The sequence below is a fragment of the Staurois parvus genome, unplaced genomic scaffold (assembly GCF_062004578.1).
Source record: "Staurois parvus isolate SC_StPar_1 unplaced genomic scaffold, SC_StPar_1.0 ptg000174l, whole genome shotgun sequence".
Taxonomy (NCBI): domain Eukaryota; kingdom Metazoa; phylum Chordata; class Amphibia; order Anura; family Ranidae; genus Staurois; species Staurois parvus.
In genome coordinates, this window is record NW_028317970.1 from 1,235,666 (window position 1) to 1,250,452 (window position 14,787).

General features: G+C 47.5%; 1 protein-coding gene across 1 annotated transcript in view; it reads right to left on the reverse strand.

The window, feature by feature from the left end:
- Positions 1-9,190: 9,190 nt before the first annotated feature.
- The window catches only part of LOC149462484 (uncharacterized), a 171,310-nt gene continuing 165,713 nt past the window's right edge, over positions 9,191-14,787 (reverse strand). Inside the window, exon 6 of the mRNA XM_089676831.1 lies at positions 9,191-12,213. Within this exon, the coding sequence (XP_089532957.1) occupies positions 11,144-12,213 (1,070 nt within the window). The 3' untranslated portion in view covers positions 9,191-11,143. The remainder of the gene's footprint in view (positions 12,214-14,787) is intronic.

Consider the following 14,787-nt stretch of genomic DNA (forward strand, 5'->3'; position numbering starts at 1 on the left):
AGATTTTTCTATCAATAATCCCATCAAATCTGCGTGTTTATTGGACTTTATTCCCAGCAATAATCAATCAGGAATCCATGCCAGCAATCATCAGATCAATAGGAATGTTTCCAATATCCAGTGATCACGGTTTGATCCTCCAACATAACCAGTGCACAGAATGATAAATCTATCCCATGAAATGGATCCTATTGATTGGTTGATGTCATTGATTGATCTATTGATTCCCTTCTATGATAGAATAGATTGATTTCTCCATGTATTGATCATCCTCTCCATATATCTCTTCATCTTGTCTAACATCATACAAATCCTGAATGCTATAAATCTCAGTCCTGTCCATGAATTGTATGTGACTCGGGTCTTTATAATACCATATACTGGACTGTTACTTCATTCCCTATTTTTATATCGTCTTCTTACACCTGTCCTGATGAAGTGATTAGAGATGAGCGAATCGAACATGACGAACTGGAATTCGTTCCGAAGATTTGGAAAAATTTGATTCGCGACGAATCCGAAGATTAGCAAACTTCGGATGCACGAATCGAATTTTCCCAAAAATGGCGGCGACATGTGTGGCGACGGAGCGGGGATCTCTGGGAAGGCGCGCAGACAAGGCGCGCTGACCCATAATGCATTCATTCATGACATGTGATCGCATTAGCCAATCAGCAGCCAACCAGCCAGCACTGTGTAATGGTGGAGCTATAAATCGTGGCCATCTTAGAATTCTCCATTAGCCTCCGGTCATTCAAGAGAGACAGACCTGTGTGTATTAAGGGACAGAGTTAGGGCCACAGAGACTTTAGGGCCACAGAATCGTTACTCAGGGACACACAATCGTTACTCAGGGACACACAATCGTTACTCAGGGACACAGCTATCAAAGAATTGAAAATTTAAAGTGACATACACCCTTTTTTTTTTTGGTGGCTGTCGTGCACAGTTGGTGCTGCAGTTTGCCGATTGTGCAAAATAAACTGACTTTCTGCTTCACAACCACTATTGTACGTTCAAAGAGTTAAATCCATTTACACGCCGGCTGGCGGTAATATTTTTTGGGTGATTAGTGCATTCCAGTGACACAAACGTACAGTTTCCAGCCAACGGCAAGCTGCAATTGACCGATTGTGTACAATAAACTGACTTTCTGCTTCACAACCACTATTGTACGTTCAAAGAGTTAGATCCATTTACACGCCGGGTGGCGGTAATATTTTTTGGGTGATTAGTGCATTCCAGTGACATAAACGTACAGTTTCCAGCCAACGGCAAGCTGCAATTGACCGATTGTGCTAAATAAACTGACTTTCTGCTTCACAACCACTATTGTACGTTCAAAGAGTTAAATCCATATACACGCCGGGTGGCGGTAATATTTTTTGGGTGATTAGTGCATTCCAGTGACATAAACGTACAGTTTCCAGCCAACGGCAAGCTGCAATTGACCGATTGTGTACAATAAACTGACTTTCTGCTTCACAACCACTATTGTACGTTCAAAGAGTTAAATCCATTTACACGCCGGCTGGCGGTAATATTTTTTGGGTGATTAGTGCATTCCAGTGACCTAAACGTACAGTTTCCAGCCAACGGCAAGCTGCAATTGACCGATTGTGCTAAATAAACTGACTTTCTGCTTCACAACCACTATTGTACGTTCAAAGAGTTAACTCCATTTACTTGCCGGCTGACGGTAATATTTTTTGGGTGATTAGTGCATTCCAGTGACAGAAACGTACAGTTTCCAGCCAACGGCAAGCTGCAATTGACCGATTGTGCTAAATAAACTGACTTTCTGCTTCACAACCACTATTGTACGTTCAAAGAGTTAGATCCATTTACACGCCGGCTGGCGGTAATATTTTTTGGGTGATTAGTGCATTCCAGTGACATAAACGTACAGTTTCCAGCCAACGGCAAGCTGCAATTGACCGATTGTGTACAATAAACTGACTTTCTGCTTCACAACCACTATTGTACGTTCAAAGAGTTAAATCCGGTTTTATTTTTGGGGTGCTTATTGAATTAAAGAGTATGTCAGACAACACGCAGAGGAGTGGCAGAGGAGGCAATGTTTTAGGAGCGAGCAGACGTGGCAGCAGAGGAAGGGGTCGAGGCAGCACTAGTCGCAGCCAGAGGCCAGTGCTCCCGGTGTCATCCAGCGGTCGTGTCTCCACCGACAACCCTGCCGTCATCGATTGGTTGACTCGGTCGTCTTCCTCTTCCCAGGTCACCTCTGACACCTACAGCCAACGGTCGGTGGGTACGTCAGACACAACCGTTAGTTGGCATGGCCCGGGAGCAAGCCCACTGAAATCACGTGTCCTCTACCTGCCCCTGTCCTTTGGTGTTCCCTCACCAAGCGAAGTATCGCATGCTGTGGGCTCAGCTCCACTGTACAGTGAGGAAGAGCTAACAGAGGGCGGTCAGGAACGGGGGGAGACATCCGCCTCTTCAGCAGCCAGGCGAAGAAGTACTGGCGAGGAGAGTGGCTCGGTAGCCAGTCTAGAGACAGGTCTGTCTCCTGACCCAGACGCAGCCGAGGGGGCTAGTAGTGAGGCGGAGACCCTACTTGATGATGAGGAGGTTGATCGCACTTGGCAGCCTCGTCATCATCAGGCTATTGCTTCCGCATCATCAGGAGAAGAGGGTGCCAGCTTGCCAGCAAGCAAAACAGTCGGTGGGTTGCCCAGGAGGCAGCAGGGTCGCAGCAGTGTCAGTGGAGGCAAACGGCCACGGAGTAGAGCACCAGCTCCACTGCAGCCTACCACCACGGCCAGTAGTGGTGCCGGTGTGCACGGAGGAAGCAGCAGTCAGCCAGTGAGGAGTAGCGGGGGCAAAGTTTCCTACTCGGCGGTGTGGCAATTTTTCGTCAATCCGCCCAAGGAAGTAAACGTAGCCGTATGTCGACTATGTGGCCAGAAAGTCAAGCGTGGCCAGGGGGCCAATGTTGGGACTACAGCGTTGCGTCAGCATATGCATTCGGTGGCCTGGGAAAACCGTGATAAAGATACGGCGGTTCTGCCTGCCCCAGCCCCCGCTCCATCACCCGCTCCGTTACTTGCTCCGTCACCCGACGTCAATCGCCCTCTATCAGCCAGTCAAGGCTCCAACACCTCTGCTGAGGGGAGTTGTCGCTCATTGGCATCTTCCGCTCGTTCAGATGCTCCTTCTCCTGCTACTCCTCTTCACGGATTCCGTCAGCAGTCTTTCTTGGAATCCGTTTCCAAGAGACAACAGTTTGCGAGCACGCACCCGACGGTGCAGAAGCTGAACGTCCTCCTGTCCAAGTTGCTGGTGCTGCAGTCCCTCCCTTTCCAAGTGGTGGACTCAGCACCTTTCCGAGGAATGATGGCTTGTGCCGAGCCGCGGTGGAGAGTGCCAAGCCGGCATTTCTTCGCCAAAAAGGCAGTGACAGCCCTGCATTCACATGTAGAAGAGATGGTGGGCCAGTCTTTGAGCATGTCGGTCTCTGCCAAAGTGCACGGCAGCGCCGACGTGTGGAGCTGTAACTACGGTCAGGGACAGTACATGTCATTTACGGCCCACTGGGTGAACGTGGTGCCGGCACAGCCGCACCAGCAACTTGGACAGGTCACGACGCTTTTGCCTCCACGTTTGCACGTCCTTGGTCCAGAAAACATGTCCGCCTCTACCACCTCTTCTTCCGCTGTGTCCTCAGCCGCCACCCCCGTGCCAAGTCCCATTACCCGACCGGCATATCACATGTGCAGGGCGCAACGGTGTCACGCTGTGCTGCACCTGGTATGCCTTGGCGAACGTAGTCACACAGGGGAGGAACTTCTGAGTGTAATGAACAGAGAAATCGACTGATGGCTGTCTCCGCGCAAACTGAAAATCGGAACCATGTTGACCGACAACGGAAAGAACATGGTGTCTGCTCTGCGTCAAGGAAGGTTGTGCCATGCGCCATGCATGGCTCACGTGTTCAATCTGGTTGTCAAGCGGTTCCTAAAATCCACCATCCCACTGCAAGACATCCTTAAAATGTCACGTAAACTTTGCATGCATTTCAGCCATTCCTACACCGCAAAGCACACCCTCCTTGAGCTGCAGCGGCAGAACGGAATTCCACAGCATCGCCTGATCTGCGACGTTGCAACAAGGTGGAATTCAACCCTACACATGTTAGACCGCCTTTATGAACAGCGAAAGGCCATCACCGATTTCCTGATGTTACAAGCGGATAAAGGTACTCCCCTGTGTAACTTCGATGTCAGCCATTGGCAGCTCATGCGTGACACCTGCCGCTTGCTCAGGCCCTTTGAGGAGGCCACGCTATTCGTGAGTCGGCAGGACTATGGGATGAACGACGTCATTCCTCTGTTGCACGTCCTGGAACAAATGCTGTTAACAATGGCTGGTCAGGGTGCGGTAGACGTGGCGCACAGATCTCAACGCCACATGACCCCTGTGGGGGCAGGACAGGAAGAAGAAGAGGAGGAGGACATTGGTGCTCAGGAATTATTGAGTGAAATGGGTGTTTTTTCCACTCAGCGGTCAGGAGTGGAGGAGCAGGAGCATCTGGTAGAGGAGAAGGAGGAGGAGACAGAGGACCCAGACGCACCGTGGCAGTATGCTGTGGAGATGGAGGCAGGGAGTCCCTCGCATTCCTTGGCACAAATGGCCCATAGCATGCTCGGTTGCTTGCGTAGCGACAGCCGAATAATAACCATCAGACAGAGGGATGACTTTTGGCTGTCCACCTTCTTGGACCCTCGCTACCGTTCAAAAATGGTGGCCTTTTTCACACCTGCTGAGAGGGAGGCCAAAATACAGTACTATAAAAACCACCTATGTAGTCATGCAGTATATAGCCCTATCGGCCACTTTCTGGCATCCAGTTGCTGTAGCCCCCATCACCACACTGTGCCACGGGCCCCTGTACCGCCTTCTCATACTGCTGCCAGATCCATCCTCTGCCATGTGCGTCTTTGTCGTCTGCTCACGCTGCTGGGTTCCAGTTTTAAACCTAGGCCTGTGTATGGCTTCCGAATACTGCTGCCTCCACCGCCACCCTGCGCCATGTGCCTCTGTCGTCTGCTCACGCTGCTGACGGCTTCCGCTTTTTAACCTAGGCCTGTGTATGTCTTCCGAATACTGCTGCCTCCACCGCCACCCTGCGCCATGTGTCTCTGTCGTCTGCTCACGCTGCTGACGGCTTCCGCTTTTTAAACTAGTCCTGTGTATGTCTTCCGAATACTGCTGCCTCCACCGCCACCCTGCGCCATGTGCCACTTTCAGGTCTCCTTACACTGTTGGTGGGTTCCATTTTGTGATAGGGTGCTGTATGGCCTTCCATTGCTGCTGCCTCCACCGCCACCCTGCGCCAGCTGTCTCTGTCGTCTGCTCACGCTGCTGACGGCTTCCGCTTTTTAACCTAGACCTGTGTATGGCCTTCAATTGAAGCTGCTTCTGCTCCGCCACTCTGCCATTGGACTCTTGATAGTCGTCTCCCCACGCTGCTGCTGGGGGGACTTTTTAACATAGGCCTCTGTATGGCCTTCAATTTTAGCTGCTTACGCTCCGCCACTCTGCCATGGGCCCCTGTACCGCCTCCTCATGCTGCTGCCAGGCCCGTAATCTGCCATGGGCCCCCGTACCGACTCCTCATGCTGCTGCCAGGCCCGTAATCTGTCATGGGCCCCTGTACCGCCTCCTCATGCTGCTGCCAGGTCCAGAGTGTGTCATGGGTCCCTGTACGGCCTCCCATTGCTGCTGTCTCCATCGCCACACTCTGCCATGTGCCACTTTCAGGTCTCCTCACACTGCTGGTGGGTTCCATTTTGTCATAGGGTGCTGTATGGCCTCCCATTGCTGCTGCCTCCACCGCCACACTGTGGCTCCACACTCTGGTTTTGGCCCCGTGACTGCCCAAATGAGTGAAGTGTGCGGTGATTCTAAGATCGACGGCACTCATCTGCATGTCATACTGACTGACAGTATTATTTCTCTTCCCCAGCAGACTCCAAGGGCATTTAACCGTTTCAATACCGTGCAATTTTACACCTTCCTGCCCAGGCCATTTTTCAGGTTTCAGCGCTCTCACACTTTGAATGACAATTGCGCGGTCATACAACACTGTACCCAAACTAAAATTTTATCATTTTCTTCACACAACTAGAGCTTTCTTTTGGTTGTATTTAATCACCGCTGGGGTTTTTATTTTTTGCTAAATTAACAAAAAAAGGCCAAAAATGTTGAAAAAAATACACGTTTTTCTTTGTTTCCGTTATAAAAATTTACAAATAAATAATTGTTCTTCATAAATTTAGGCCGAGATGTATTCTGCTACATGTCTTTGGTGAAAATAACCCAAATTAGGATGTATTATTTAGTTTGTAGGAAAGTTATAGAGTTCACAAACTATGGTATAGATCTGAATATTGATCAATCCTGAAGTACTGACGGCCAATCTAATTTCTTGAGGTCTAAGAATGTCAGAATAGTACAGATATCCCCCAAATGTCAGAACAGTACAGATATCCCCCAAATGTCAGGACAGTACAGATATCCCCCAAATGTCAGGACAGGACAGATATTCCCCAAATGTCAGGACGGTACAGATATCCCCCACATGTCAGGACGGTATAGATATCCCCCAAATGTCAGGACAGTACAGATATCCCCCAAATGTCAGAACAGTACAGATATCCCCCAAATGCCAGAATAGTACAGATATCCCCCAAATGACCCCTTTTTGCAGAGTAGACAGTCTGACGTACTTCATAAGAGGCATGGCGAGTTTTTTGAAGTTGTATTTTTTTTGTCAGAATTTTTCGGAAAATGAAAAAATTAAAAAAATTATTTTCACTATTTTTTTTTTACATACTGTCACCAGTGCAGTACAGCGTCATCATATAACTGGCATGGCGGTGAACAGGGACACTGACTGGTGACAGTATGAAAAAAATATATATTTTTTTTTATTTATTTTTTTTTATTTTTTTTATTATTTTTAATTTTTTATTACTTTTTTTTTTTTTTTAACATTTTTTTTTCATATTTTACTATGACCAAAGTAGTACAATGTTACCATAGTAACATTGTACTACTTTGGGGAAGTGATCAGTATTTTTTTTTTATTTTTTTTACACAATTTGCTTATAGCAAAGAAATACTTTGCTATAAGCAAGCATTTACCTGAATGAAATGGATTCATTCAGCTTTTTTTTTTTTTGTGCTTAGCTGTGATTTGGTCACAGCTAATCACATGACATGTGCATGTGATTAGCTGTGACCATTCACAGCTAGGCACTAGTATACAATGGATGGCATCATGAATGAAGCCATCCATTGTATACAACTGTCATGTGACCTGCTGTGATTGGTCACAGCAGGTCACATGGTACCTGCAACGGAGCCGGTACTCGGATCTGTCATCGGCCGTGTCCGAGGTACACGCCCGGTGACAGATCGAGCCGCTGCGCCGCTCTGCATTAGCGCAAGCGGCGCATGTGCGGGAGCACGCCAAATGGCGTGCACCCGGAGTGGAGAAGCAACTTTGAAGCCGCCAAACGGCCATTGGCCGGGCGGCAAATGGTTAAAATGCACAAGGAACTAAGTCCTCCCATTATCCTTTGTTTCAAATTTGCGGGCTCCTTAACCCCTCCCCTGGTCACCTCCCAGTGTAGCAACACGTGTTTCTATTCAATCAACTAAACCAATTACCATGACTGACAGGGACCCTCTAAGAAGAGATCTCTGAAGTTCTTATGTTACATACAGCTGTCTGAATACGTGATTTATGAATACAATTTAAACTCTCAGACTCATTATATGAATTCAAAATAAGATCTACATTACATGACTATTCTAAAGAAAACATAGACTCGGCTCCTCCTAATTATGTAACCCAGACACAAACACACTCAATGTCAAAACCTCACATTCACATCCAATTAAGAGGATATATTCTCTGCCAGGCATATTTCACAACTTACTAAAGACCGAATTAAAATTTAGATATTAAAAATTAATATTACTCAATGGCTGCAGGAATGCAGCCGGAGAGGAGAAATTATTGTTTTTACAGTCCTTATGGGTGTAAAAAAACAAATAATAATATAAAAAAAAATAAAAATGTAAAAATATTTTTTTTAAATTATAATTTTTGGTTATAAACTAATTTGGGTTATTTTTTTACTAAAAAGATATCTGAATACATTTTGGCCAAGATTTATGAAGAAAGATTATTTATTTGCAACATTTGTGGACATTTTCATTTATATAGCAAAAAAAAAATTCCAGCGGTGAATAAATACCACCAAAATAAAGTTTTATAGGTCTCAGAGTGCGGGAGTGTGACCTCAGAGTGTGGGAGTGTGACCTCAGAGTGCGGGAGCGTGACCTCAGAGTGCGGGAGTATGACCTCAGAGTGTGGGAGTGTGACCTCAGAGTGAGGGAGAATGGCATCAGAGTGCGGGAGTGTGACCTCAGAGTGCGGGAGTGTGACCTCAGAGTGCGGGAGTGTGACCTCAGAGTGCGGGAGTGTGACCTCAGGGTGCGGGAGTGTGACCTCTGAGTGAGGGAGAATGGCATCAGAGTGAGGGAGTGTGACCTCAGAGTGCGGGAGTGTGACCTCAGAGTGAGGGAGTGTGACCTCAGAGTGCGGGAGCGTGACCTCAGAGTGCGGGAGTGTGACCTCAGAGTGCGGGAGTGTGACCTCAGAGTGTGGGAGTGTGACCTCAGAGTGCGGGAGCGTGACCTCAGAGTGCGGGAGTATGACCTCAGAGTGCGGGAGTGTGACCTCAGAGTGAGGGAGAATGGCCTCAGAGTGTGGGAGTGTGACCTCAGAGTGAGGGAGAATGGCATCAGAGTGCGGGAGTGTGACCTCAGAGTGCGGGAGTGTGACCTCAGAGTGCGGGAGTGTGACCTCAGAGTGCGGGAGTGTGACCTCAGGGTGCGGGAGTGTGACCTCAGAGTGCGGGAGTGTGACCTCAGGGTGCGAGAGTGTGACCTCTGAGTGAGGGAGAATGGCATCAGAGTGAGGGAGTGTGACCTCAGAGTGCGGGAGTGTGACCTCAGAGTGAGGGAGTGTGACCTCAGAGTGAGGGAGAATGGCATCAGAGTGTGGGAGTGTGACCTCAGAGTGCGGGAGTGTGACCTCAGAGTGCGGGAGTGTGACCTCAGAGTGCGGGAGTATGACCTCAGGGTGCGGGAGTGTGACCTCAGAGTGCGGGAATATGACCTAAGAGTGCGGGAGTGTGACCTCAGAGTGCGGGAGTGTGACCTCATGGTGCGGGAGTGTGACCTCAGGGTGCAGGAGTGTGACCTCAGAGTGCAGGAGTGTGACCTCAGAGTGCAGGAGTATGACCTCACGGTGCGAGAGTATGACCTAAGAGTGCGGGAGTGTGACCTCAGAGTGCGGGAGTGTGACCTCAGGGTGCGGGAGTATGACCTCAGAGTGCGGGAGTGTGACCTCAGAGTGCGGGAGTGTGACCTCAGAGTGCGGGAGTGTGACCTCAGAGTGCGGGAGTGTGACCTCATTGTGTGGGAGTATGACCTCAGAGTGAAGAAGTGTGACCTCATTGTGCAGGAGTGTGACCTCACGGTGCAGGAGTGTGACCTCAGGGTGCGGGAGTGTGATCTCAGAGTGCAGGAGTATGACCTCAGAGTGCGGGAGTGTGACCTCAGAGTGCGGGAGTGTGACCTCAGAGTGCGGGAGTATGACCTCAGAGTGCAGGAGTATGACCTCAGGGTGCGGGAGCGTGACCTAAGAGTGCGGGAGCGTGACCTCAGAGTGCGGGAGTGTGACCTCAGAGTGCGGGAGTGTGACCTCATTGTGTGGGAGTATGACCTCAGAGTGAAGAAGTGTGACCTCATTGTGCAGGAGTGTGACCTCACGGTGCGGGAGTGTGACCTCAGGGTGCGGGAGTGTGATCTCAGAGTGCAGGAGTATGACCTCAGAGTGCGGGAGTGTGACCTCAGAGTGCGGGAGTGTGACCTCAGAGTGCGGGAGTGTGACCTCAGGGATTAGTATGGGGGCGTGTCTGATGAAGGAAACCAAGGGCTCTATTTATAGAACATTCATTGGACCAATGAGGCAATCATTCCTCCAGCTGTGACAACAATTGGCCTTATGTTAAGTAACACAATGATTTCCTATGATCTCCAGCTCCATCTAGTGGCCACAATGAGGTGATTTTTCTGAAATCTCTCCATCAGTAAAACTAGCCCAATATGATATTATGGCCACTAGATGGAGCCAATGATCATAAGAAATAAAATACGGCCAAAACTCCTCCCAGCTGGAGAATGCTGGTCACATTCGTTCAACATTGTTCTCCATAGACCTCCAAGTGTTTGTGAAATCTCCCACCACAAAATGTACTCAACCAATCACAGGGCAGGACTCCATTTTTATTCTCCTGCCATCAATGGCCAACCCGGTCCCACACTTCATCCATGTCTTTGGGGGCCTCTCATCTCCTTATGAACTGTTTCTTCCATGATGAAGATCAGCCATGGAGTATATCTGAGGTGTATATCAGGGTGTGCTTCTTCCCCACATGAGAGCTGGAATGTCCAGCAACATTCATCTAGAAGACATTTCCCGCACTCATGGCACCAATACACCTCCAGGGTTGTGTGGGATCCCTGATGTACATGAAGCCAGTGAGGAACAATTCCTTCATTTAGGACAGGAAAGTGTGAGCTCTCTGATGCTTGTAAAGTTTGGACTTCTCTGAAAAACATTTCCCACACTTAGGACAGGAATATGGCTTCTCCCTCGGATGAGAGCTCTGATGTATGGAAAGATGGGATTCACTAAACAACATTTCCCGCACTCAGAACAGGAATATGGCTTCTCCCCTGTGCGAGATCTCTGATGTTCTTAAAGATTAGACTTATCTGAAAAACAGTTCCCACACTCAGGACAGGAATATGGCTTCTCCCTCCTGTGAGACAACCGATGGAAAGACTGGACTTGCATGAAAAACATTTCCTACACTCAGGACAGGTGAAAGGATTTAGACCCTTTTCCTTTTCTCCTGTGTGAGATCTCTGATGTTTGTGCAGACTGGACTTCTCTGAAAAACATTTCCTGCACTCAGGACAGGAACATGGCTTCTCCCCGTGTGAGAAATCTGATGTCTGACAAGTTTTGCTTTTTTTACAAAACATTTCCCACACTCAAGGCAGGAATATGGCTTCTCCTTGTGTGAGATCTCTGATGTATGGAAAGACTGGACTTGCATGAAAAACATTTCCCGCACTCAGGACAGGAATATGGCTTCTCCCCCTTGTGAGAAATCTGATGTCTGACAAGTTTTGATTTTTCTACAAAACATTTCCCGCACTTAGGACAGGAATATGGCTTCTCCCCCCTGTGAGATTTCTGATGGCTGTTAAGATTGGACTTTACTGAAAAACATTTCCCGCACTCAGAACAAGAATACGGCTTCTCCCCTGTGTGAGATCTCTGATGTTTGTGCAGACTGGAGTTCTCCGAAAAACATTTCCCGCACTCAGGACAGAAATATGGCTTTTCCCCCGTGTGAGAAATCTGATGTATGGAAAGATGGAACTTCCTTGAAAAACATTTCCCGCACTCAGAACAGGAATACGGTTTTTCCCCCGTGTGAGATCTCTGATGTTCGTGCAGACTGGACTTTTCTGAAAAACATTTCCCGCACTCAAGACAGGAATATGGCTTCTCCCCTGTGTGAGATCTCTGATGTTTGACAAGTTTTGATTTTTTTACAAAACATTTCCCACACTCAAGACAGGAATATGGCTTCTGCCCTGTGTGAGATCTCTGATGTATGGAAAGATTGGACTTGCATGAAAAACATTTCCCACACTCAGGACAGGAATATGGCTTCTCCCCCGTGTGAGAAATCTGATGTCTGACAAGTGTTGATTTTTCTACAAAACATTTCCCGCACTCCAGACAAGAGTAAGGCTTTTCCCCCCTGTGAGATTTCTGATGGCGGTTAAGATTGGACTTTACTGAAAAACATTTCCCACACTCAGAACAAGAATACGGCTTCTCCCCTGTGTGAGATCTCTGATGTGTGTGCAGACTGGACTTTCTTGAAAAACATTTCCCGCACTCAGGACAGGAATATGGCTTCTCCCCCGTGTGAGAAATCTGATGTATGGAAAGATGGAACTTCCTTGAAAAACATTTGCTGCACTCAGGACAGGAATACGGCTTTTCTCCTGTGTGAGATCTCTGATGTTTGTGCAGATGGCTGTAAAGATTGGACTTCACTGAAAAACATTTCCCGCACTCAGGACAGGAATACGGCTTTTCTCCTGTGTGAGATCTTTTATGCACATTAAGATGGAATTTAGAAAAGAACCTCTTCCCGCACTCAGTACAGGAGAAGCTCTTCCCTTCCAGTCTGGAGACAAAGTGAGACAATCCTCAGAGGTTTTCCTCATCTCCCGGCCATGGACTAAAATACAAAGACAAAGAGGATTACTAGACAGGAGCTGATTGGTTCCCCCAAACCAGGACTCCACCCACATCAGGCAGCTTGGTCTCTGAGGAGCTTACAATTCCACCCTCAAGGGAACTAGGAAATGGCTCCTCTGATCTCCTACCAGGTCATTTCTTTATTCATGGACCTTAGTCAGAGAGTGAGGAAACAACCAGAACTGTCTTTTATAGGAGGGACAGTGATGAGGGGATTATAGGACGAGGGTCCCCACCCCCTCTATCACTCATCGCCATCTTCCCAACACAAGAAGTACTGCACTTCCTTATTTACTCCATGATTTAGTCATGAGGAACAGCGGGGCTGAGCCCCACCAGAGGTCAGAGAGTGAGGATGGGGGGAGAACAACCAAGATGAAGACTGGACTGATCCTGAAGACCACCATCATTGGGGTATTGACTCCTCCCTCATTATCACTTTCTGTTTAAGGGTCCAAAGTTGGAGGATGTTATCACATTATTATCACCATGTAAAAGTCTGTGCTCCAATCACATCATCCGATATAAAATGTCCAGCTGGGAGGAAATGGGTGTAACAAAAGAGAATCCATATTATGTGTATATATAGCAGTGGGGGGAGGGGGGAGAGCAGAAATCAGGAGGATGTAATGTACAACAGAGTATACAGTGCAGGGGTCAGGAGTATGTAATGTACAACATGGAGTATATAGTGCAGGGGTCAGGAGTATGTAATGTACAACAGAGTATATAGTGCAGGGGTCAGGAGTATGTAATGTACAACATAGAGTATATAGTGCAGGGGTCAGGAGGATGTAATGTACAACATAGAGTATATAGTGCAGGGGTCAGGAGGATGTAATGTACAACATAGAGTATATAGTGCAGGGGTCAGGAGTATGTAATGTACAACATAGAGTATATAGTGCAAGGGTCAGGAGGATGTAATGTACAACATAGAGTATATAGTGCAGGGGTCAGGAGTATGTAATGTACAACAGAGTATATAGTGCAGGGGTCAGGAGTATGTAATGTACAACATGGAGTATATAGTGCAGGGGTCAGGAGTATGTAATGTACAACATAGATTATATAGTGCAGGGGTCAGGAGTATGTAATGTACAACATAGAGTATATGGTGCAGGGGTCAGGAGTATGTAATGTACAACAGAGTATATAGTGCAGGGGTCAGGAGTATGTAATGTACAACATAGAGTATATAGTGCAGGGGTCAGGAGTATGTAATGTACAACATAGAGTATATAGTGCAGGGGTCAGGAGTATGTAATGTACAACATAGAGTATATAGTGCAGGGGTCAGGAGTATGTAATGTACAACATAGAGTATATAGTGCAGGGGTCAGGAGGATGTAATGTACAACATAGAGTATATAGTGCATGAGTCAGGAGTATGGAATGTACAACTGTAGTGGATTGTGATTGACAGTCCACGTTTTATTAGATGATCAGTAAAATGACAATTTTATAGTCTTGCTACTGTCTGTATCTTGCTCTTTAAATTTCTTACTCTCTTAAGTAAACAATCAGATATAGGTTGACAGAACAATGATGATAATTAAGATGGCGCCTTCATCCGGAGTCTCACCCTTGGTGACTCATTAGGAGAAAAGTATCTTTTAATGTAAACAACCCCCATAAAAGGGAATGAGTCTCTTTGGGGACAATGATTGGAAGATATCAACACGGATGGACGAACACGCAGAAACCCCGTGGACTTTTCACCCAATCAATGTATATGCTTTGCCTGCATCATATGCCCTATAAATGATACTGTTAGTTCCTCAATAAAACAGAATTTTAGGAAGTTGGCAAACTGCGAAGTGTCAGTGTCTTACTTCCACGTGCACGTATTCTCATATTAATTTGGCTCACTGGTAGATCACGGTAAATGGTCTGTAAGTGACCTAGTCCAAGACATTTGGCGCCCAACGTGGGGCCCGGGTTCTGAACACACCGGCTCAGCCCGACCCAGAGTGGATGAGGGGGACCGTGGAGCATTCCAGACGCGGAGACTGATCACCTCCAAAAGCGGTAAGTGAATTTTTATGTCTAATAATTCCTTACCTGCGTAGTCTGGAATTGCCCAGCGGGACTACTCACCCGTCTGGCTGTCCGTTGATCAGCAAAGTGACAGGTATACTTGCCCGGGGCTCCTTTGAACCCACCTGTCAGTGTAACGTCATCTACCAGTGTGATATGTCTTGTCTTTTGTGTAGTCTGTGTGTACCAGTGTGATTGGTTGGGTTGTTGTTGATGCGCCTGTGAGGGAGGGGAGAATTACGGCACAATATTCCTCGTCAGGAGTGGACAGGAAACACTCTGATTTGAGAGAG